Source organism: Polypterus senegalus, chromosome 7, assembly GCF_016835505.1.
Source record: "Polypterus senegalus isolate Bchr_013 chromosome 7, ASM1683550v1, whole genome shotgun sequence".
NCBI classification, from domain to species: Eukaryota; Metazoa; Chordata; class Cladistia; order Polypteriformes; family Polypteridae; genus Polypterus; species Polypterus senegalus.
The window spans coordinates 102022396-102045878 of NC_053160.1; the positions used below are offsets into that span (position 1 = coordinate 102022396).

At 35.4% G+C, this 23483-nt stretch overlaps 1 protein-coding gene across 3 annotated transcripts in view; it reads left to right on the forward strand.

The window, feature by feature from the left end:
* Positions 1-23483, forward strand: part of kiaa1328 (KIAA1328 ortholog) — a 348340-nt gene that overhangs the window by 178362 nt on the left and 146495 nt on the right. For all 3 annotated transcript variants that reach the window (XM_039759112.1, XM_039759111.1, XM_039759113.1), the window contains one exon: positions 12661-12765. In XM_039759112.1, the coding sequence (XP_039615046.1) occupies positions 12661-12765 (105 nt within the window). The remainder of the gene's footprint in view (positions 1-12660; positions 12766-23483) is intronic.

A 23483-nucleotide genomic window follows, 5' to 3' on the forward strand; every position in this document is an offset into this window, starting at 1 on the left:
GATCAATTCTTGCTTTTCCTAGTGACTGGCTTTGGTTTTTATTGATGGTCACTGCAAAGCATAATTTTAGAGGAAATTGTATTCTTTTGAATTAAAATGAGTAATCAATAAAAATGTGATTTTTTTTTTTGGGAGTTTTTTCTATTAGTATTATTATTAGTCTATTTGAGTTCCTACCATAGTACAACATAACATAACAGTGTCAGATCAGGGTGAGTGTGAACATGACTGAGAAAATAAAACTGAATTAAAAAAAAAAAACACTAACCTTTACATATACCATAAATTTACACCAGCTGTTACATATGCAAATCGAATGTATGTTTTTACTGTACAATAGTAACAAAAAGAGCAGCTCACTACTAGATTCAATCCTATGACATCTTGATTATGAGTCAGCAGTTATTATAACAGCACACTTGTTTTGTTATACATGTACCTCTGACCGTCATTTGTTTAGCTGCTTTTCCTCGCTTCTTTGCAACTGCATTCCGTAGGCGCCTCAGCAACATGAGATCAGCAGGCGCGGTATCTTCCTGTTGTTCAACATACCGGAGAGCCATCTCGATAGCATGTAGACCTTCCATATGTGATATTTTTTCTACAGCTTCTGTACTCTCTTCATCCTCCCCATCACTACTTTCATCTTTTCCTTCATTCAATAATGCCATCAGTTATTTCCTGCTGTTCATCATCATTCATCCACTCTTCAATATCGTATGTAGGGAGTGCCTCCAAAACGGGAAGGGTTTTGGCTAATTCAGAAAGTGTTTCCTTAGCAGTTTCACCTTCGTTCGTCATCTCCTTCTGGCTGGTTTCATTTTGGTAGCACAATATATTGTTCCAGCATTTTCAGAGTGGATGATTTTATATCGTCCCATGCTTCCGCCAACCAGTAAATAACATCTTTTATGTTTATTTTTTTAACGCTCTCAGTAACACTTTTGCAATTCTCAAGGTCTTCAAGTAGATTTTTTAAAAGTTGTCATCTGTAGTTTCGTTTCAAAGTCACCAGTACACCTTGATCTAGGGGCTGAATAAGTTAAGTGACATTAGGAGGCAAGAAAAGAGCCCTGATGTCACCAAAAACTAGTTCGTTTTCATCTGGGTGGTATGGAGCATTATCTAGTATTAGAAGCGCTTTATGTGGAAGCTTTTTCTTGTTCAAAAAACGAGAACAACACTGGGAACAAAGTCTTCATGAAACCATTTTTTAAACAAAATTGAATCCAACCATGCGCTTCTTTGGTTTCTATAGTTTAATGGCAGATTATTTAAATTTACATTTTTTAAGGCTCTGGGTTTCTTTGATTTTTCTATGAGAGTTCATTTAAGTTTATGCCTACCTGATTCATTTGAACAGGCCAATACCATCAATCTGTACTTGCTTCGCTTGTACCCAGGTGCTGATGTTTCTTCTTTCGCTGCAAGTGTTTTGGTTGGAAGCATTTTATAATTTATGCCCGTTTCATCACAATTGTAAATTTGGTCGAGACTTAAATCTTCTTCCTCTTTAATCTTCACCACTTTAGCGATAAACCCTTCTATTGCTTCAGTACAAGCTGACAGTTTCTCCCCAGTAATGTTTAACTGTCTAACTCCAAACCTTTTTTTCCACCGGTCCAACCAACCAGAACTAGCCGTGAATTCTTCTTCCCCTTCTTTGAAATGCTTATGATTGGACTGTCTTTCTCTCTCATCTGACTAAACTACAAAAACAGAGCTTGCACGTTTTTTTTTTTCAAATTCTCCTTTCTTCACTTTTTCTTTCCATATTTTCACATCTTACCGAAGCTCTTTCTAAACACCATTTTTCAATTTCCACTGTTTCTCTTCCAGTCACCTACTGTCACTTGACCAACACCCATGTCACTAGCCACTTTTTTTATTGTTTCGCCCTTATCCAAGCACTTAATCGCATTCCACTTCACCTCTAAGGGCACAACAACACGCTTCCGCTTCCCACTCATGATAACTTTTACTTTGTGGCTTAATAACATTAAAACTTGAATAAAATAAAAAAAAATGCACGCCAAATGCAACATAATGTACACAGAACTGCAGCTTAATTAACACACTACAGCTGACGACTGAGACTACAGCTACACTGAAGGCGATTTCCAACGATAAGCGACATCGAATGTGTGAGCAAGAAAAATACACACTTTGTATGAAATGACCCGGCCGCACAAAGAATTTTTGGCAGTTATGGATTAATCCGATCCTTGTTAAAAAGTTAATCAGTTTGTGACAATGTATGGATAAAATTGCATTGTGAATCCCTGTGAATATGAAGATCAAATCCAGTTCATTTGCTTGAGTTGAACTGGTTTGGTACAGCCTCAATATAAGTATCTGTACCTCGGATAATACGGAACTTCAGTAAATCGGGACTCGGATAATCAAGACTGTACTGTAGTGTGATCTTCTGTAATTCTTGTATTTTGATGTTACCTGGGATCAGTTGGGTATATTTCTCCATTCCTTTCTTTTTAAGTCCAAGGGCTCCTATCACTATTAGTATTATTGTGGTTTTCATTCCTGCCATTCATTCCAATTTCAATTTCAAGGTTGTCATATTTTGACAGTTTTTTGGTTAATTTTACTTAAGTGTTTCTTTCATTCGGATTTTACATACTGTATCAATGAGTAGGAAGCTTTTTTCTTTTTTATTCTTAATGACGATACCTGGTCTGTTAGCCTTTAGCTCATGATCGGTCTGTATTGACATGTCATATAGGATTGTGATGTTATATTTTTCTGTTACTGTTTGGGGCTTATGCTCATGCTTTTGTGTTGATGTTGAATTCTTTGTGAATGTCCAGTGCAGGTATATGGCAGCCTTATTTTGTCTATGAAGGTATTCAGTGTTCACCAGTTCAGGGCATCTTGATGCAAAGTGGTCAATGGTTTCCTGGAATTGACCACCTATCCTACACGCTGGCTCTGTGCCATCTTTGAGGATTTTGCTCTGGTAGTAGTTGGTCTTGGGCAGCGATGGCAAAGCCCTCTTTCTCTATATCTTTTTTCCAGGTTTTTTTGGGTATTGCTTGTGCATTTGTTTCTCTTTCCATATTTGTTTCATTTGTTCTTGGTCATAATGCTTTGCTTTTTGTATGACTTTTTGGGTGTGTATTGTTAGACCTTAATTTAGAGGATGTGGTGTTTCAGTGAGAATTCTCTTCTGAAGATTGCAGCTTGGCCAGCTATGGAGTACTTTTTCTTTTTTGCTTTTCATGCTTTATAGCAATCTTGACGAGGGGGTCATTTTTGGTGTTAACAAAAGTCCCTAGGCCTGTTGTTATTGTTTTGCAAGTGGGTTCCAGTTGGATTAGGCCTATGGTACCCTCATTTCTGATTTTGGGTGGTGCATCTTTTTTAAGGTGAGTATTTTTCTTGTTTTTCTGTTTTCTGTTTTCTGATCTCTTCTAGTTTCCAAATGACAATGTTGAAGCTGTAAGTTATGACTGGTATAGCCAGGGTGTTGATGGCTTCTATTCAGTTGACTGCAATGACTTCAGATTTTGTTACCATTTGTATTCTTTGATTGTACTCCTTTCTGATCTTGTCTTTCATTTTGGTATGTTGTATCCCGTCGACTTCATTCACTCCCATGTATGTGTATGTGCCTTCATGTTCTAGGTCTTGGGTGATGATGTCTAAATCAATGTGGATTTTTTGGTGGTGGTGCGTTTTTTTTTTTTTCAGTGTGGGTTTGGCAAATTTAGTCTAGTCTGAACTCAATTTTGATGTGGCCACTATAGCCCTTTATGATGGTTAAAAGGCTAGTTTGTTCATGGTCATTCTTGGCAAATGTTTGTCAGATCATCAATATAGATTAGTTGATTAATGGTAAATGAGCCTGTTGTATAGCCATATCTGGTATTGTTGAGGAGATAGGATAATGGAGGAAGAACTATGCAAAATAGTAGGGGAGAGAGAATCTCCTTGAAATATACTGATATTGATGTTGATCTGTTTCAGATATTTGCTGTTAAAAACTGGCTGAGTATTGGTGATATTTTAAAGATGTCAAGGCATTTCAGTAACCAGTCATCGGGTACAGAGTCAAACGTCTTCTTGTATTCTATCCAGGATGTTGTCAGGTTTTTCTTTGTCATTTTCACTTGCTCAATAATGGTCTTGTTTATTAAAAACTTGCCTTTGCAGCCATAGCTTCTTTTTTTACATCTTCTTTGTTCCATGAGAATTTGGTTATTTTCTTCCAGATTTTTATAAACTCTCTCGGTGATGACGGATATTAAGATCTTATTGGTTGTAGAGACACATTTGATAGAGTGAAAGAGTTTAAGATTTTTGTTGTCTTCTTTGTTGCGAAGAAGGTAAGTAGTACCAGTTGTGAGCCTTTCTGGGCAGGTGTCTGGGTTGCTGATGCACTTGGTGTAGGCATCTGTCAGATCTTAATGTAAGGATCGCAAGTTTTTGATCCAGATGTTTGCTATCCCATTATTCCCAGGGTTCTCCAGTTAGTGGACTTCTGTATTTCCATTTTTGTTACTTCTAGGGTTATTTATGGCTATTTTTGTTGGTTGGTTTGGATGTTATCTGTTTTTATTTATCCATTCAGCATTTGTGTTGCAACTTATTTGTTTTTCCCAGACGTTGCTCCAGATATTCTGTAGTTCATCAAATTTAGAGCGTTCTTTAATCTCAGTCGAGATTTTCCCAAGTTCTCTATACAATTTCTAAGAGTTTTCTTTGTAAGTTTTGCTCTAGTGAAAGAACTTCTGCCTCTTATTGAACCTTTTCATTTGTCGGTCTTTTGCTTGTAGATGTTGTTTCAATTTTTCAGTGGCTGTTGGTATTTTGTCTTTTTATTTGATGTCATTTCATTTTCATTTTTTCATTAACTGGTTTCACATTTTTGATCTCATGTAGTGTAGAAATAATTCCCTTGATTTTGTGTATTTTGAATTCAGTTTTCCTTTTCCATTTTGGTTGATTGTCTTTTCTTGGTCTGTACATCCTCTTTTATTTAATGCCTTTTGATTCAGTAATGGCAGAGGGCAGCTGCAAGGAGTAGCTGGTTAATATCTGTGAGGGATAGTATTTCTAGGAGTTGGTCTTTTCTCGTACTGACCACTTTGCCGTTACTATGGCTGATTTTGAGTGCTGATTACTTTTTATCTTTAGGATTTGTGGTCTCTGACCTATTGCAGTGTCTTTGGCTGTTTCATTTTTTTTTTAAGTTTTCTTCCTATCATTGCATTCATTTTATCTTGTTTATCCTTGTTTGGTGGTTCTTGGTTGCCTGACTCGTTATTTTTTTCATTTTCATGACTCTTGTCTTCATTTTTCTCTTCTGGGCCTGTGTTCACATCTATTTCATCACGTTTTGGATGGTTGTCAGCTCCATTTTGGTGAGTCTTTTCTTATAGATGATATAATGGCAGAGATTTGCTAGTTTATAGGCATTTAGGTTCAGTCTGTTTGTGGGGTTATTGGCAAGCCAGATGTCATAGTTGCCTTGAATTATGGATGGTCTCTCCCTTTCAATGATCCAAGAGGACAGTGGGAAAAGGATCTCTCACTCAACATCTCAGAAAAGGAGTGGAAGTTAGCAATGCAGAGAATTCACTCGAGCTCCATATGCGCAAAGCATGCAATTATTCAACTCAGAATTATATACCAAGCACATCTGTCTCGTTTAAAACTGTCCAAAATGTTTCCAGGGCAAGATCCAACCTGTGAGCACTGCAGTCAAGTTCTAGCCTCACTGGGTCACATGTTTTGGGCCTGCACCAAATTAACATCATTCTGGACCAAACGTTTTATATGCCTTTCAGACAGCCTTAGTGTCACAATACCTCCTAACCCATTAACAGCTGTGTGTGGTGTACTCCCAGATGGGCTTAAAGTGGAGAAGGACAAACAAAGTGTGATTGCTTTTACTACACTATTGGCACGAAAACCACCTATCTTGCTAAACTGGAAGAATCCCAACTCTCCTCTTTTAAGTCAGTGGGTAACTGATGTTATATATTATTTGAAATTGGAAAAAAAGTGTAATTCTCACTTAGAGGATCTGTGCAGAAACTTGTCAAAACCTGGCAAGATATAATCAATAACATTTTAGAACAAGCTTTTAAAGCACTGAGGAAACAGAGTCTCTCCCCATTTCTTTTTCTTCTCCATTTAACTATATTCACTTATTAATTTATCTAATTATTTATTTTTACTAGCTTTAAGTTTTATTCTGCTGCCTATGCTCTCTTTCCCAGGGGTAGGGTCAATCCTATTCTTGTAAAATTGATCTATTTGTATGGAATGTTGTGTGATTTCAATAAAATTATAAAAAAAAGAATTATGGATGGTTTTGGTCTGAGGGAAGCAGTGTAGAAGGTTTCCATAACTTCTTTATACTTTTCCTTTGTCCTTTTCTGTAGATTGACTTTAGTGGGATTTTGAGATGGTGCAGCATGAGGGCCTCTTTGAGGAATGTCCACAGTATGGTAATCATTATTTGCTTGTTGGGTAGAGTTTGTTCCAGTCTCATACCTTTTGACCTTAACTTGGTTCTGTACTGAGGGATGTGGCCCATTTTTACCCACGTGATGACCGATGCAATATTTTAATCTGCTTAATTGTTCAGTCATTGTAAATGTAGTTGTCAATGGCCTTGTTAGTCACCTGCATAACTTGTTTTCTGTTTGCCCAGCCTGTGCCACATGGAAGTAGAAGTTAAACTTCTGAAGGCATAATATTATTATTATTATTATTATTATTATTATTATTATTATTATTATTATTATTATGTTTGCAATTTTAATTTGCTCACATCATTCACTCATGTTGGTTTGGTTATGTGCAGAGGAGAGATGCTGAGTATATTGGAAAAAAGATGTTTAGGATAGAGCTGCCAGGTAAGAGGAAAAGAGGAAGGCCTAAGAGGAGGTTTATGGATGTGGTGAGAGAGGACATGCAGGTAATGAGTGTAACAAAACAAGATGCAGAGGACAGAAAGATATGGAAGAAGATGATCTGCTGTGGCAACCCCTAATGAGAGCAGCCGAAAGAAGAAAGTTCACTCAACTTTTAAATAAAATTTTAGTCTAGCATTACTTTTCACATTTTTCATCAGTTGTATGTTATAGCTTCTGTTGTTTTTTTTTCTTTTTACCCTAGCCATAATCAAACAATAAAGTTGTAACATTGAATCATGTTGTACTTTATCTTTCTTCTTAATACACATAGCAATGTTATTTAGATGCTGCACATTTCAGAGCTGTGGAGTCTGTAGATAAATCCTTCAATTTCGACTCCTTAGTTTCTGGTACTTCTGACTCCGACTCCTCTGTATTTATTATCTATACTAATAAAAGGCAAAGCACTCACTCACTCACACACTCACTCGCTCGCTCGCTCGCTCGCGTCCTGTCCCGTCCCGTGGAAGGCTCATTCCTTACAGCTTACATACAAACGTTGGGCAGGTTTCATTTCAAAATTCTACGCCTAATTGTCATAACTGGAAGGTATTTTTCTCCATTAACTGGAATGACGTGGGGTGGCGGAGTTTCGTGTGACATCATCACGCCTCCCACGTAATCACGTGAACTGACTGTCAACGCAGTGCGTAGAAAACCAGGAAGACCTCCAAAAAGCGCTTAAGAAAACATGCATTATATAATTGAGAAGGCAGCGAAACAATAAGAAGCGAGCAAGTGACATATACTACCATATTCATGAGTGCTGCTACCTCGGAAAGAAAGCAAGGTGTAAACCTAAACTTTAAATTACGTTCGTAGACAGGCTACCGCTGGTGTTTCACATGCCCACAGGTAATGCGGGATACAAGTTTAATGAGAGGACGCAGGATATAAACGAGTTTTGATCACTTTGTAACTAAGTTAAAATTGTAGGTGAAGGGGTGTGCTTATGCAAATTCCAAGAGACTGTGTTTGTGGGGGATTGACAGTTAAGGCGGGTGGGGGACTCACGTCATCATCTCCCTCCCATTCATCTCATTTCGCTCTGAGCTGAGCTCATGGCTAACGCCGTCTTCCGAAGCAACTTCGTCAGACTGCCACCAAATACTCACAGAAAAATCCACAAGTTAATACACACGCTGTCTCTGGAGTTTCTCCACACTGAATCCTCCAGGCACTACTTACAAAAGGTAACATTGACAACCGTGTTACGTTATTTTTAAAATCTTTCCTTTTCTTAGCACAAGCACAGCTGAGAAGCTTCGATGCATGTGCTCCATAACGCGTTAAAAAAGAATGCATTTAATCACACTTTGCATTACAAGCAAAGGGGAGCTTTTGTCAATGCATGATTTCCTGGTACACGATTACATTGATCAGCGATCCCGATTCATTTTACCCTCGCACCACCTTAGTTTGAGAAGAAGTATGAAAAAATATGAGGTTAACACAGAAAAACAGATCACCAATTCAAGCTTTATGAATAATCGATTCGCCATCAATAATTGTTTTGGTAAAGCCATCCTCCTTCCATTTTATAATTTTTCCGCCATTAGCCATGATTAAATGAACGGTAAATAAAGTAAGAGCAAAGCGAGGGTGACTTATTTAGGCAGGCATATATATGACAGCAACACTCATGACAATGTCAATCAGGTTACGTTATTATTAAAATGTTTCCTTTTCTTTTCATTGCTTCTTTAACACACTACTTCTCCGCTGCGGTAGCGGGTATTTTGATATATATATATATATATATATATATATATATATATCATATAATATATGAATGACCTCCAAAGAACGCTGAGACTTTTGATATCATGAACATGTCTGCAAAAACTGGGGTCTCCTGCCCTGCAAAAGTCGAGCAGCCAGCGCGCGTGCATAGCTGTGCCGGCCTTTGAGACGCTGACTACGCTTCTGCCTTAAGACACAGTGAGCACTTTTAATTTTTTTCATCCTCCCCCTGTGCTCTAGCCCAGGCAAGTGCAAACACGGGACCCCTTTTCTACACCACGGCAAAATAATATTAAGGCGATTCACACTTTCTTTTTGCGTATGCGATTATGAGGTCCTCACCTCGGATTATGAAGACACGCACACGAGTGGAGGACTGACAGTGCCATCACAGCCGATTAATGGCGGGACATCTCACCAGTCTACACAAGACCCACGCGACTGTCCCCAAAAGGGCTTATCATAACGTCAGCGAACACATCTCTCTATACTATATAAAAGAAAAAGGCAACTTTCCTTTCTTTACACCTTTTTTCCTTTTATCCCAAACCAAAGCCTTTCTCTCTTAACACTGCAGAGGACACAATTTTTCTAATTTTCTTTAAATGCCGGTAAGGCACATTACCAGAGGCACAAATTTGAACGTTCACATAGAAAATGTAATTTCTATACCACAACCGTCGTGTAGCGCCTTTCAAAAGGGATCTACTACGAGAGATGATCCATATACATTTTAGCTGCTGTTAGTTACTTACCTGTTGTGTTACACAGTCTTTAAAATGTAGTTTACCATAACCACTCCAGTAGTGCTCAATGTACCTGTACTTCTTAAAACGCGTTAATGTTTTACTGTTTAATAACTTATAGACTATATTTTATTATTTTTCCCTTGCACTCAGTGACCAAAGCTATACACACACATATAGACACATACAAACATACACACAAGTATATGTATGTGTATATATATGTATGTATGTATATATATATATATACACACACACACCCCTATCTACATTATATATATATATATATATATTTACACACACATATGTAGATATGAAGATATGTATGTGTATATATGTATATATATGTATGTATGTGTGTGTGTGTGTGTATATATGACAGCAGCAATCCAAGCTGTGAGAAAACAGTGAAAAGGAGGCGTGTCAGATGTCGTGGTACATTTTCTGATGCAGCTAGACGAAAAAAACTTTGTGACGCTGCCGCCAAATACACAAAACAATTACTTTGACAATCATGTTACATTATTTTTAAAATGTTTCCTTTTCTTTTCATAACTTCTTTAACACATGACATCGCTAAGCGGGTATTTTGCTATATATATATATATCACAGCGACACTCATAACAGTGACAAAACAATTACATTGACAATCATGTTACGTTATTTTCAAAATGTTTCCTTTTCGTTCTCTTTCCTTCTTTAACACACTACTTCTCCGCTGCCAAGCGCGGGTATATATATATATATATATATATAGATAGATAGAGATATATATATATATATATATATATAGATAGATATGAGAACTATATATATATATATATATATAGAGATAGATAGATATATATAGAGATAGATAGATAGATATGAGAACAACACTCATATCAATGACAAAACAATTACATTAACAATCATGTTACGTTATTTTTAAAATTTTTCCTTTTCTTTTTCGTACCTTCTTTTAACACACTACTTCTCCGCTGCGAAGCGCAGGTATTCTGCTAGTGCTAATATATTTTCCATGTTGATTAAAGGAAGGCAAAAGAACATTTCATTTCACCACAGAACTTACTGGCCAGGAAGGGCTAGGAAGCTGACTCTCTACCATATTGGCCAGTTTAAACAAAAGACAATAACCCTAGAACACACATCAGACCATAGCACACACCTACATCATTACACTTTTTTACACGCAAATGAACTTGTTAAACTCATTATATCTGAAATTAAATGAAAACACTTTTTGTAATGTACCATAATCCAGATTACAATATGTGAATGTCAGGTTGTATAATAGCTCAGCTGAACTTCACACAAGTAGTAACACAACTATGCACTGGGCTATATTCTTACATCAGGTAAGTACTTAATTATGACGATTGTTTGTGAAATGGGACATTTGAACTTGCTGTATTTTTTTTCCATTACAATTTAAATTTATTAGGAGTCAGAGTCAGTACATTTTTGCCAACTCTGACCCTGACTCCAGGTACCTAAAATTGTCTCTGACTCCGTCTCCACAGCCCTGGCACATTTAGTCAGTGCATTAAATTGAACCTTTTAATTTGGGGGTTGTTTACTGTAGTGGTATCATCTCATCCAGTTGTTGAAGTGAAACCATACCCTTAGGTACTGTGTTTCGATGTCTTGTTCCCCCTCAAAATGCATTAAAAATTTTACATGACATTTTAGTCTTGGAGTTCGTAATGTATCTGCTTTATTATATCAAGGAGCTTGGGATGGGAGCGTGTTGATGTTAGTATATGAAATCCCTTCTGTTTTACTTGTACAGGTAACCTTCTTGGTACTCCTTCCAACGGATTGCTAGTGCTGCCAGCATGCCAGCAGCCTTCATTTGCATACACAGCAAGTCCCATAACTCAGTACATTAGAATAGCCCCCTTGCTGCACATTTTTATTGACAAATACTGAAAGAAAAAAAAATGTCAGCTAATTTTCTTTTTTTCTATAACATCACCATATTCCAGTTAAATCCTTCAAGGCATTTTTAAGATATTAGGGTATTTAGTTTTTCTATTGTGTATTTACAAGTTTTGATATATCAAAATGTCTTTTCATAGTGGATACCTACTGATCTAGATGTGCGATATTACCAAATTTAATCTTTTTAACTAAATGGGAAATAGTGTTTTTGTTGACAAATGAGCAAGTCACTGAGTCATTTAACTTTACATTATTTATAGATAAATATACACTATGTATAAATGTATATATAGTATAGTAAATGTAATACATGTAAATCATTTTAAACATATGGTACATCTGGACACGTCTCATCATCATACTGTCACCTGTAATCCTGTCATTGACAATTCCTTATGGGTTTGAAACATTGTTGTTTGTTGTTTTTTTATTATAGTGTTTATAATTATATTTTTTTCCTTGAGCTTCTGTAAATTTTTTTCTCTCATTGAAGACAAATAAAATATATTTGTTCATGTTAATTGTTTAGCATATGATACACTAAGAAAGGCTATATATACATAAAGTGTTTATTGTGCTTTAACTGCATCTCAATAACTTTTAGTCTGGCAAAAGAAAGCATTTACATTTTGAACCTTTATTTTTACAATTCAAAGCAGCAATTGACAAAGTGGCACAAAACTATACAAATAAAGAAAGGGTCTACCTCTGTAAATTGATGTAATGCTGGGGGTGTTGCTTATATAGACAGCTTTTTGCAATTAAGCATAAACTAGAAAATCTATCAGTACTGTCTTCTCTTATAATAATGTAAAACGTTTTGTAGACTTTTGTGAACATTGTATTTTTGAGGTCATCTTGATTTAATTGTTTTGACTTTTTTCTTCCCAAATAAAATATTTTAGCCATCATTACCATTATCCGTGACAGAAGTCATCTATTGCTACTTGTGATGGAGGCTATTTAAACAGCGTTTGTGGTGACAGGGGAAACTGGCATTCTTCACACTTATTGTATATCAAGGCATAATTCTAAAGCCTGAAGTTGAAATGTGCTGGTAAACAAAACCTTTACCTTATGTACAGAAAATCATGAGTGAAAAATGTTTCAGTTTATTTCTTATTTTTCCTTTTTTTTTTAAACAATATCAGCTTATAAGGTTGCAGCATATAAAAAATGTTTCCTTAATGTAAAGAAAATAAATTTCAGCAACACAAAAATCAGTAAGGCATAAATTATATAATGATTGATATTGAGTTGATTTTTTTTTTCTGTTATTTAGATGTTGTGAATCTGCCATTGACCTTGAAGAAATAAGTGCTAAAGTTCCATTTGCTGAGAAAGAAAAAATGCATCAAAAGACCTTAGGATCAATTTCTAGCAGAAGGTAAGTGTGGGGCATATTGGTCTATTTGTAGTTGAATTTTAATGCAGAGGTGATTTTAATTAATCTGTTTTTTTTTTAAATAAATCTTGGTTTTTATTACTTATTTAGTGTAAAAGCAGTGTTCAGATTCATATCAGAAATTTATACCAGCTGAGCTAATATGAAATAGGCAGTATTGTAAGCTCCAAGTAGTTTTAATAATGAGGGGTTGAGGGAGCTTGTGTCATTGCTATTTTAATCACTTCTAAATTGTCACCTGTTAATCTCTGTTAACTTAAACTGAAAAGATTTATCCCCGTCTATGTTTTTTGTAATAAACATAACAAACTATATACAGGCCTTCAGGTGAAGCCTCACTAATGTATTACATAAATTAAGCGTAACCTCCCTTGAGTTGTAATGTACAACCAGTGATATATAATTTAACATCTTACTAACCTTCTTGATTGGTTTTATACAATGTCTTGGTGTAGATAGTGACAAGTCCTTTGTGACTTCTAGATACTTCATATGAGTTTTAATTTCACGTTTTAACCCTTCCATTGTTTATTCAGATCTAACATTTCTACTTCATATGTGTTATACCTAGGCCTCTATGCTATACAAGTCCTTCTATAACAATTTAGCTGATTCTGCATGTATCTGCCCTTTCACCTAGTTTGGTATTATCTACAAACTTAACCAGCTTGTTGTGTATACTCTTAAGTAAGTCATTTGCAGTATGTATAATAAAAAGAGCAGTGTCTGCAGCACTGATCCCAGAGGGACACAACTTTTAACCACACCTAACAGAAATGTTACTTTTTGCCTCCCATGATTGAGCCAATTTTGTAAACACCAACACGCCTAGCCTTGAATTCCCATTTCATTTAGTTTTATCACTAATCTGGACTTCTTTAATCGTAAACTTTAGCTGCTTACTTATAGAATTTCTTCATATTAGTGAAACAGTACTGACAGGCAATTTCAGATCTCTGGATATCTTTTTCATGATTTTTACAATTCAATAACCTTTTCTCATAGGTCCTTTGACCGTTCACAAAGTCACTGCAGCTCTGAATGAATTTAAATGGACTATTTATAACAGACACTGATTACAATTAAAGAAGTTACAGATATACACACTCTCCCTTTATTACCTTTAATTTGAGCCGGTGCATGTCAACTTGTGTATATATTATCAGCCCCAACATTCAAGGGTATGTAAACTTTGATTAGGCTGATTTTGTGATTTCAGTTATCATTATGATGGTCAAACACAATTATGTGATAAAAAATTGTTTCACCTGAGCACACTCCCTAATTAAAAGGAAATCTTTATCTTCCTCCAACAAGCTTATTCCAACATAACTGTTATTGATTGTGGGCTGAAAATTAGCTTGACATAATAATGACATAATTGACTTTTTAATATGAACATGTGTGACCATAGGTCTTGTGATGGGTTAGTGACCCATTTAGAGTTGTTTCCCATTTGACAACTAATGTTTCTCATTTACTGAAACTTGCAGAGCCCCATAGGAACGCCACTTTCTTGCATAATTTCTTATAGATGCATGTAATTTGTGTGAACATGGTTTAGTTTTGCAATTAATGTAAACGATACCAAGATATATTTCTGAGCAATAGTTTTTGAATTTATGAAGACATCTAAATATATTATGAATTTACTTTGATATGATTTAGGCTTTATCAATTATGTTCAGCAGGGATTTTTACCTTCATAAATTGACAAAAGGTCATTCCTCTTATAGCACTATGTCAATGCAGCAATAGTGATGAAATAACCAATATAATAAAACCAATCACAACAAGAATAATAAGAGTACTGTTCACAACAGGCTCTGCTGGATGAGGTGACCTCCATTAAATAATATAAAGGTAAATGCTACTTTAGCAATCAGGACCCTCTTTCTGTCATTCTCTTTACTCTGTCTTTGTTATTTGAGGCACTTTTAGTGCACTTGCCATTGTCTACTTTATGTGCTGGCAGGGCATGTGAGGATGTCTGGAGATGGCTGGTTATAGAGGTCCAATTTAAAAGTCCTAACATTGAGTAAGTTGGCAGGGGTGTTGCTGAAGCTTCCTTGAAGTGCAGCAGTGGTAGGGTCCTTAGTTTCACAAAGCAGTTTTTGCAGCAGATGCATTGTCATGAAGCAAAAAGGGGGTGGGCAAGATTTTCCTTTACTGTTTTTCTTAATTAATTGGTTTATACACCAAAGGAAATCATGCAGATATTAACATAATTTATGGGTATGGACTATACTCTCAATAGCAAAAAAATTGTGCCGTGATGTTGTCAAAACTCGCCTAGAATCTAAATTGTGTGATAATGGTAAATTGTCAGACTTCAGTTTTCTCAGTTGTTTGGTCATAGTGGCATTTTCATGTTTCACTTACCAGTTATGAAACACTTCTTTAATTGCTTCCCTGTATGAATTCTTTGGCTTCAGATTCCCCTTGGAATACTGGGTGCGATGATGCTTTTGTCTCAGCAGTCAACAACCTCAGCAACTAATAATCACAGACTAGGATTATTTAAATTGTTCTGGGAGAATGACTTACTAATAACTAATCCTTATAGTGTCTACTTTCTCATGAGTAATCACTTTTCCATTACCCATTACTGTTCACACCATGGGGACTACATTTTTGTCTGTTATCAATGTGGAAGGCCTTGGCTCATCTTTAAGACACATTCTGTTTGACATAATTTTGCAACCCATCTGTTGACTGTGGCATATGACTGGTCCTAGTAAATATTAACTGGGCAAAAACAAATACCTGAAGGAATAATGCTCTCTTGCACCTGAAATTCAGTAATGCTCGATCTTGCAGTTTTTGGCATGAATCTTGACTTTGTTCTGAAACAGGACACATACATTCTAAACCTCAAATACTTGAAACATGTAATTGACATACTTTATTATACAGGAGTTAAATTTTGTGTGCTCACAAAATCGGCATTCTAGAATATCCCTTTCAGTTTCAGGCTCAAAAACCTTTTATCCCCCCTTGATTTTATATTTATATGTGTGTATATGTACAAAATGTGCATAAGGTACATATAAAAAGTTCATGGGACAGTGTATTTAATTAGATAGCTTGTGTGTATATAAATGAAATATCAGTCAGTGGAGTTTTATTTATTATAATTTTATTTTTTTTTTACTTGTTACTATCAGTGGTCACTACAATTTTTATCTCAGCGGATAATGATATTTACATTTTATACACAAAACAAAAATAAATAAGCACAGCAGATGTTCGAAGTGTTGTACTTTCAGGTAAATATATTTTTCATTTCTTCTTTTTACTTAATACCATACATTCTGAAGTTCAACAATAAACCAAATAGTAAATGAGAAATCATTTACCTTAGAGGAGAAATTATGGAACTTCATCGAGGGGAATTACAGTAGATCCACTTACAGCAAGTTATTGTTAAAGAGTAAAATATGAAGGTGAAAAGTAATAATAAGAATTTTATATAGGATATTTGAAAAAGCTTTTTTTTTTTTTCTTTTCTAATTATTTCATGTGTACCCTAAATGAGACTGTTCAATATCATACCCTTGGTTTGCTGTTATTGCTATTACTGCATTAAGACTTGTTATGCTTGTTTTGGACACATCTTTAACACCATCACCTGGGTTTATTATCTGGGGATATCATCTTAATGCACTAAAATTGATGAAGATTATATGTATATGTGTATGTGTATGTATATATATATATGTATATATGTATGTATATGTGTGTATATATATATATATGTATATATATTAAGTGCAAAATTCTTTTCTTTTTTTTTTTTTTTCCTCTTTTAAAGACTATATTGGTAACAGATATCTCTATCTTTTAACCTTAAAGCGCCACTGCATGGGGGCTTGATGTGCTTTGGACGTGCTCTGTCTCTGGGTATGTCAGAGGACTGGGACTGCATGAAGTGGGTTTTAGCCTCACCTGGGGAGGCAAAAAGGAGGGTGGGGGTTAAGGGGAAGAGAAAGAGAGCAGGCTTGATCTATATCTAATCTATCATCTCAATCTTTATAATTATAACTATCAACGTAATAATAAGCTGCATGGCAACAACTCTTGGGGGAATAGGAAATTAAGACCTAAACTATTTCACTTCCAGTTAAGACTATAATATGACACCAAAAACTCAGAATCAGTGTCTCCATGATGGGACAGTTAACTTCGTAAGCTGGAATGTTAAAGGCCTGAATCACGAATTAAAGAGAAAGAAAGTACTTTCTCACCTAACAGGTCTAAATGCTAAAATAGTATTTTTACAGGAAACCCACTTACTAAGTAAGGATCAGTTCCGGCTGCAAAAAGACTGGACTGGCCAAATGTTCCATTCTAGTTTTACAAAGAAAACTAGAGGGGTGGGAATTCTCATACATAGAACAGTACCATTTGTAGCATCAGATGTAGTATTGGATCCTGAAGGGAGATATGTGATGGTCATGGGAGACTTATCTAACTGTAAAATGATTTTGATAAATGTTTATGCACCTAATGTTGATGATAAGGAATTTATACAAAATTTATTTGCATCCATTCCCAATCTGAACACTCATAAACTTATAATGGCTGGGGACTTTAATTGTGTTCTAAATCCACTTTTAGATAAGACTTCCTCCACAGGGGAACGCAACTAACACCGCAAAGATAATTACAAAGTTTATAACTGATCACAACTTATCAGATCCCTGGAGGTTTTAAACCCAAATTCAAGAACATATTCTTTCTACTCACCAGTACATCATTGCTACTCAAGGATTGATTACTTCTTTATAGATAATAACTTCTTGCCTAAGATTAAATCTTGTAAATACGATGCTATTGTTATTTCAGACCATGCTCCGATGATCTTGGAGCTGAAATTACTAAGCCCCATACACTCACCCCGCAGATGGCGCCTCAATCCGCTTCTATTAGCTGACGAGAATTGTACTGAATTTATATCCAAACAAATCGAATTCTTTCTAGAGACAAATACATCCCCTGAGATCTCTGCAGGAATACTCTGGGAAACTCTTAAGGCCTTCTTAAGAGGACAGATTATCTCATATCTTTCCCACAGAAATAAATCCGAGCGAAGAAAGTAGCAGAGATAAAAGCGAAATTACTAAAATAGATGAAGAACATGCCAGACTACCAAGCGAGACTCTACATAAGAGGAGGCAGGCTCTACATTCAGAATTAAACCTCTTGACAACTAAAGAAACCGAACAACTAATTTACAAATCCAGACATCATTATTATGAACATGGAGAGAAAGCTAATAAGCTTTTAGCGCAACAAATTCACAAGCAAGATATGCATAGCGCAATCTCGTAATTACTAACACGAACGGAGATAAAATCATCGAACACAAAAATATAATGTACACTTTTAGAGACTACTATAAATCCCTATATACTACTGAGTTTAAAGAAGACAATATACAATCTAATGCATTTCTGGATAAATTACAGATACCACAAATTGACGCTATTAGTGTGGAGGAGCTCGATAAACCTCTGTCATTATCAGAATTACTGGATGCTATAAAGTCACTCCAAGGTGGAAAAGCAGCAGGCCCTGACGGCTACCCTGCAGAGTTTTACAAGAAATTCTCCGCTCAGCTAGCTCCCTCCTATTAGTAACATTTACAGAAGCCAGAGATAACCAATCTCTTCCACAAACCTTTCGCCAAGCACTAATCACTGTCTTTCCAAAACAAAATAAGGACTTATTACAATGTGCATCATACAGACCAATTTCACTTCTGAATAACGACGTTAAAATACTCTCTAAAATCATAGCTAGAAGGATGGAGAAAGTGCTCCCTCAGTAATATCACAAGACCAAACTGGATTTATTAGGGGCCGACACTTATCTTCAAATCTTCGACGCCTGTTTAATGTAATATACTCACCAACTAAATCAAACACCCCAGAAATATTATTATCATTGGATGCAGAAAAAGCATTCGACATGATTGAATGGAAATACCTTTTACTATTTTGGAGAAGTTTGGGTTTGGCCCAACATTTGTGCATGGATTAAATTACTGTATACTAACCCAGAAGCTTCAGTTTGCATCAATAACATTTGCTCAGACTACTTTAAACTAGAACGTGGCACAAGACAAGGATGCCCTTTGTCACCACTGCTGTTTGCAATTGCCATTGAACCACTGGCAATACATTGTCGAAATACTGATCAGATAAAGGGGATTAGCAGAGAAGGACTGGAACAGAAAATCTCATTATATGCAGATGACATGGTACTGTATATATCGGACCCAGAAAATTCTGTGCCTGCAGTCTTAGCAGCACTCACAGAATTTCAAAAGCTCTCTGGTCTCAGAATTAATCTGAATAAAAGTGTACTCTTTCCGGTGAATTCGCAAGCATATAATATTAGATTAGACACCCTTCCTTTTATCATTGCAGAACAGTTTAAATACCTCGGGGTAAACATCACAAGTAAACATAAAGCTCTTTATCAACAAAATTTCGTGTCTGCATGTAAAAAATTAAACAAGACTTGCATAGATGGTCAACCCTTCATCTCACACTAGCTGGAAGAATTAACACTGTTAAGATGAATATTCTTCCTAAGCTCCTTTTTATTTCAAAACATACCAATATACATTAATAAATCGTTTTTAAGCAATTAGATTCAACAATAACCTCATTTATTTGGAATTCTAAACATCCACGCATCAAAAGAGCGACCCTACAAAGACAAAAGGCAGAAGGCGGCATGGCTCTACCTAACTTCCAGTTTTATTACTGGGCAAATATACAGTCGATAAGAACCTGGACACAAATAGAAGAACATACACAGGCATGGACCGCAATAGAAGTAAAATCCTGCAGTACTTCTTTGTATTCCTTGCTTTGTGCTCCAATAAACACACGTTATCGGCAATACACTAATAACCCAATTGTGCTCCACTCACTTAGAATCTGGAACCAATGTAGAAAGCATTTTAAGACGGAGAAGCTTCTTTCTGTGGCACCCTGCAAAAGAACCACCTCTTTCAACCCTCACAAACATATGCAGTTTTAATATCTGGAAAAATTTGGAATTAACTTGCTTAGAGATCTTTATATAGACAACGTCTTTGCATCCTATGAACAATTACATTCCAAATTTAACATTCCAGCTACAAATTTCTTTCACTATCTTCAAATCAGGAACTTTGTTAAACAGAACCTTCCAGATTTTCCTCATCTTGCACCCTCATCCACGCTGGAAAAATTATTGCTCAATTTCAAGGAGTTAGACTCCATCTCTACAATATATAAAATCCTTTTACAATCCCTTCCTTTCAAAGATCCAAGAGGACACTGGGAAAATGACCTCTCAATTAATATATCAGAAAAGGAGTGGAAAGTAGCAATGCAGAGAATTCACTCAAGCTCCATATGCAAAGCATACAATTATACAACTCAAAATTATATATCGAGCACATCTGTCTCGACTAAAACTCTCAAAATGTTTCCAGGGCATGATCCAACCTGTGAACGCTGCAAAAGCCCCAGCCTCACTAGGTCACATGTTCTGGGCCTGCTCCAAATTAACATTATTCTGGACAAAAATTTTTAATTACCTCTCAGACAGTCTTGGACTCACAATCCCTCCTAACCCATTAACAGCTGTGTTTGGGGTTCTTCCAGAGGGTCTTAAAGTGGAGAAAGACAAACAAATTGTGATTGCATTCACTACACTTTTGGCACGCAGACTTATTCTGATAAACTGGAAGAACCCAAACTCTCCTCTTTTAAGTCAGTGGGAAACTGATGTGTTATATTATTTAAAATTGGAAAAAATCAAATACTCAGTTAGAGGATCTGTGCAGACTTTTTTCAAAACATGGCAGGATCTAATCAGTAATATTTTGAAATGAGTTTATAAAGCACAGAGAATTTGTTGATTTAGGTATTTTTAAAAGCCTTAAATTTTACACCGTTTGGCTTGCTCTCTCTCTCAAGGGTGGGGATCGATCTGTTCTTAGCATAATTCTTTTTTTTTTTTTTTGTAAAACTTGATTGCTATGTATTGATTGTAATAAAATTAATAAAATAAAAAAAAAAAAAAAAAGAAAAAGCTTATGGAAGCAGAACTTATAATGTTTAATTATAATGATTAGAAAATGTCAACATAAAACAAATTAAAATGATTAGTAACATAAAATAAGCTAAATATCTAGATTTTGCTATGGGAGCAATGAGTGGAATGCCATTGATTTAAATAATGGTAAAATAGAAGAAACAGCCATGTTATGAGCACAAAGCGCCTTAAAGATAAACCAAACTCTCAGGCTTGATGGAATTTTAATAGCAGTACTGCAAAAAATGAAGGACAGCATTTTTGAAACCTTTCATCATCCACTTAGGATATAAGTGGTACTGAAAGTGCTATTCCATTGCACATAAATAGAGATAAATTGACAAATCTGCTCATAGTAAAATAATGGAATCTATAGTGTAAATATATATAATTTAAAGTAAAGTTTAAAAAGGAGACATTTTTTTGGTGGGTGTTGACCGTGACAAACTTTCTAGAACATAGTATGCAAACAGCGATTTTGTAAATAAAAAAATATAAAAACTTAATACCTCCCAATATCTAAAGCAGTAGGTATTATTTAGATTTATTTTACTTATTTGATTTAGTTGATGACATGTATACAAGTAATAGGATTTATAAGGTCATGTAAAGCATTTTAAGCATAAATTTACAAAACTTTCAATGTAACTGTAAGGCCTAAATTTTTTGTGTGTGTTCTTTATTTCGCCTTATACAATTTCTCGTATTAGGAAATGTTAGTTTTCACATACCCCTTGGGGTCAGAGCGCAGGGTCAGCCATTGTACAGCACCTCCTGGAGCAATTGAAGGTTAAGGGCCTTGCTCAAGGGCCCAGCAGAGTAGGATCTCTTTTGGCAGTTACAGGGATTCAAACCGGCAACCTTCAGGATACCAGCACAGATCCTTAGCTTCAGAGCTACCACTCCATCCTAATTTTGTAGTATTTCTGTGTGATCTGGATTGTGCACTTCATAAACGTGCACAAAAGTAATTATACTTAAAGCTGTTAATAAAAGTTCAGTTGAAGAAATTAATTTACTAAAAGTTTCTGATAAAGACTAAAGAAGCTGTCTCTTAGTTTTTGAGAAGGGAAGGAACAATGACTGAATAAGGATTTTTAAAATCATAAAAGGTACATGTGAATCAAGCATTTTCCCTTGATAAATGAGAAAAGAAGATTTCACCAGTGAAACATAATAACAATATAATTAACTTTATTTCAGAAATATTTCTTCACTATGATCTTTTTTTCATATTGGGATTTCATAATGATTGTATAATGCAGTTGCCTGAATGGATGTGTCAAAAACATTTCTGCTTTTATATTAAAATTGTTGAAATATTTATACACCTGCTGTGACCAAACCACATTAAAATGTTTTAAATATTTTTAGTTGCAAGTGTGAGAAAAACAAAAATATTTTAAGAAGTCTACTTCTGTGTTGAAGAGGTACTCCACAACACAAGTTGTTGTCACATACTACAACAGCATCTTTGTTTTAAAAGGGTAGCAAGTATAGACTATCTAATTTTGTTGCCTGCTGCTGTCAGTCAAATTGTTAAAAACAATGAACTTTCACCATATGTTGCTTTTTTTTCTACCACACAAACCCTCAGATTCAAATGTAGTCATATTACAATGTTGTTGCATCTTGTGTTAAAATTAGAACAATTTGGTATGACAATACAATTTAGCCAAACAAAGCTTGCAATTCTTTATTCACCTAAATCTAAACCTTTAAAAAAAAAAAAAAAGATTTTAATGGCCTCCAAATTACATTCATCAATCACTTTAATTTATAACTTATTCCATGTATCCCTAATTCTCTGTATAAAGAAAATAACAAATGGAATTCCCTTCATAATTCTAAAAACATCTTTCATATTACCACTTAATCTTAGTCTGCTTAAAGTGAAAAGGTTCCGCTGCTTTGTTTTTTCTTGGAATTATTTTAGTTATTCTTGTTATTTCTCTGGCAGCACTTTGTGTTTTTTGTTTTGTGTCCAAGAATTGCATGCATTACAACAGATGAGAACTAATATTGACTAAATAAATACAGACTAAGCATAACTTCACTTTATTTTATTCTGCATATTGTGCTATGTCACTTAACACCCTATTAACCTTCTTCATTGTCTTATGTGAATAGTGATGAGTTCTTCACAAGTGAGGAAGTGGATAACCTTCCAGTGGTAAACAGGACTACTAAGGGAGGTACTGAAGGATTTGGAAATTGTACTAAGATGAGTACTGCTCAGATTAAATAAGTTGAAATCACACAATTCACCAGGACCAGATAATACAGGGACATTCACTCGAAAGATGTCCCAAATATTCTGTAATAACTCTCACTAGGAAGAAGCATTCTGATTGAAACAATGTGCAATGTGCACCTTAGTATATGGAGCTTCGAAAAAGCTGGGACGTCCTTGCATCGGAGCAATGAGGTAGGTGCCGGACAGCCGACGCGATGTTTAATCTCTGTTAGATACTTCTGGGTGCATACCGCCTGTACCCCTTCACTCAGTCACTCAACTTCTCATCAGGATGGTGGTGTACAGTATTGAGCAGCATGTCTTCATGGTGCAAACCTATTGGTTCACCAATTCGTTTAAATAA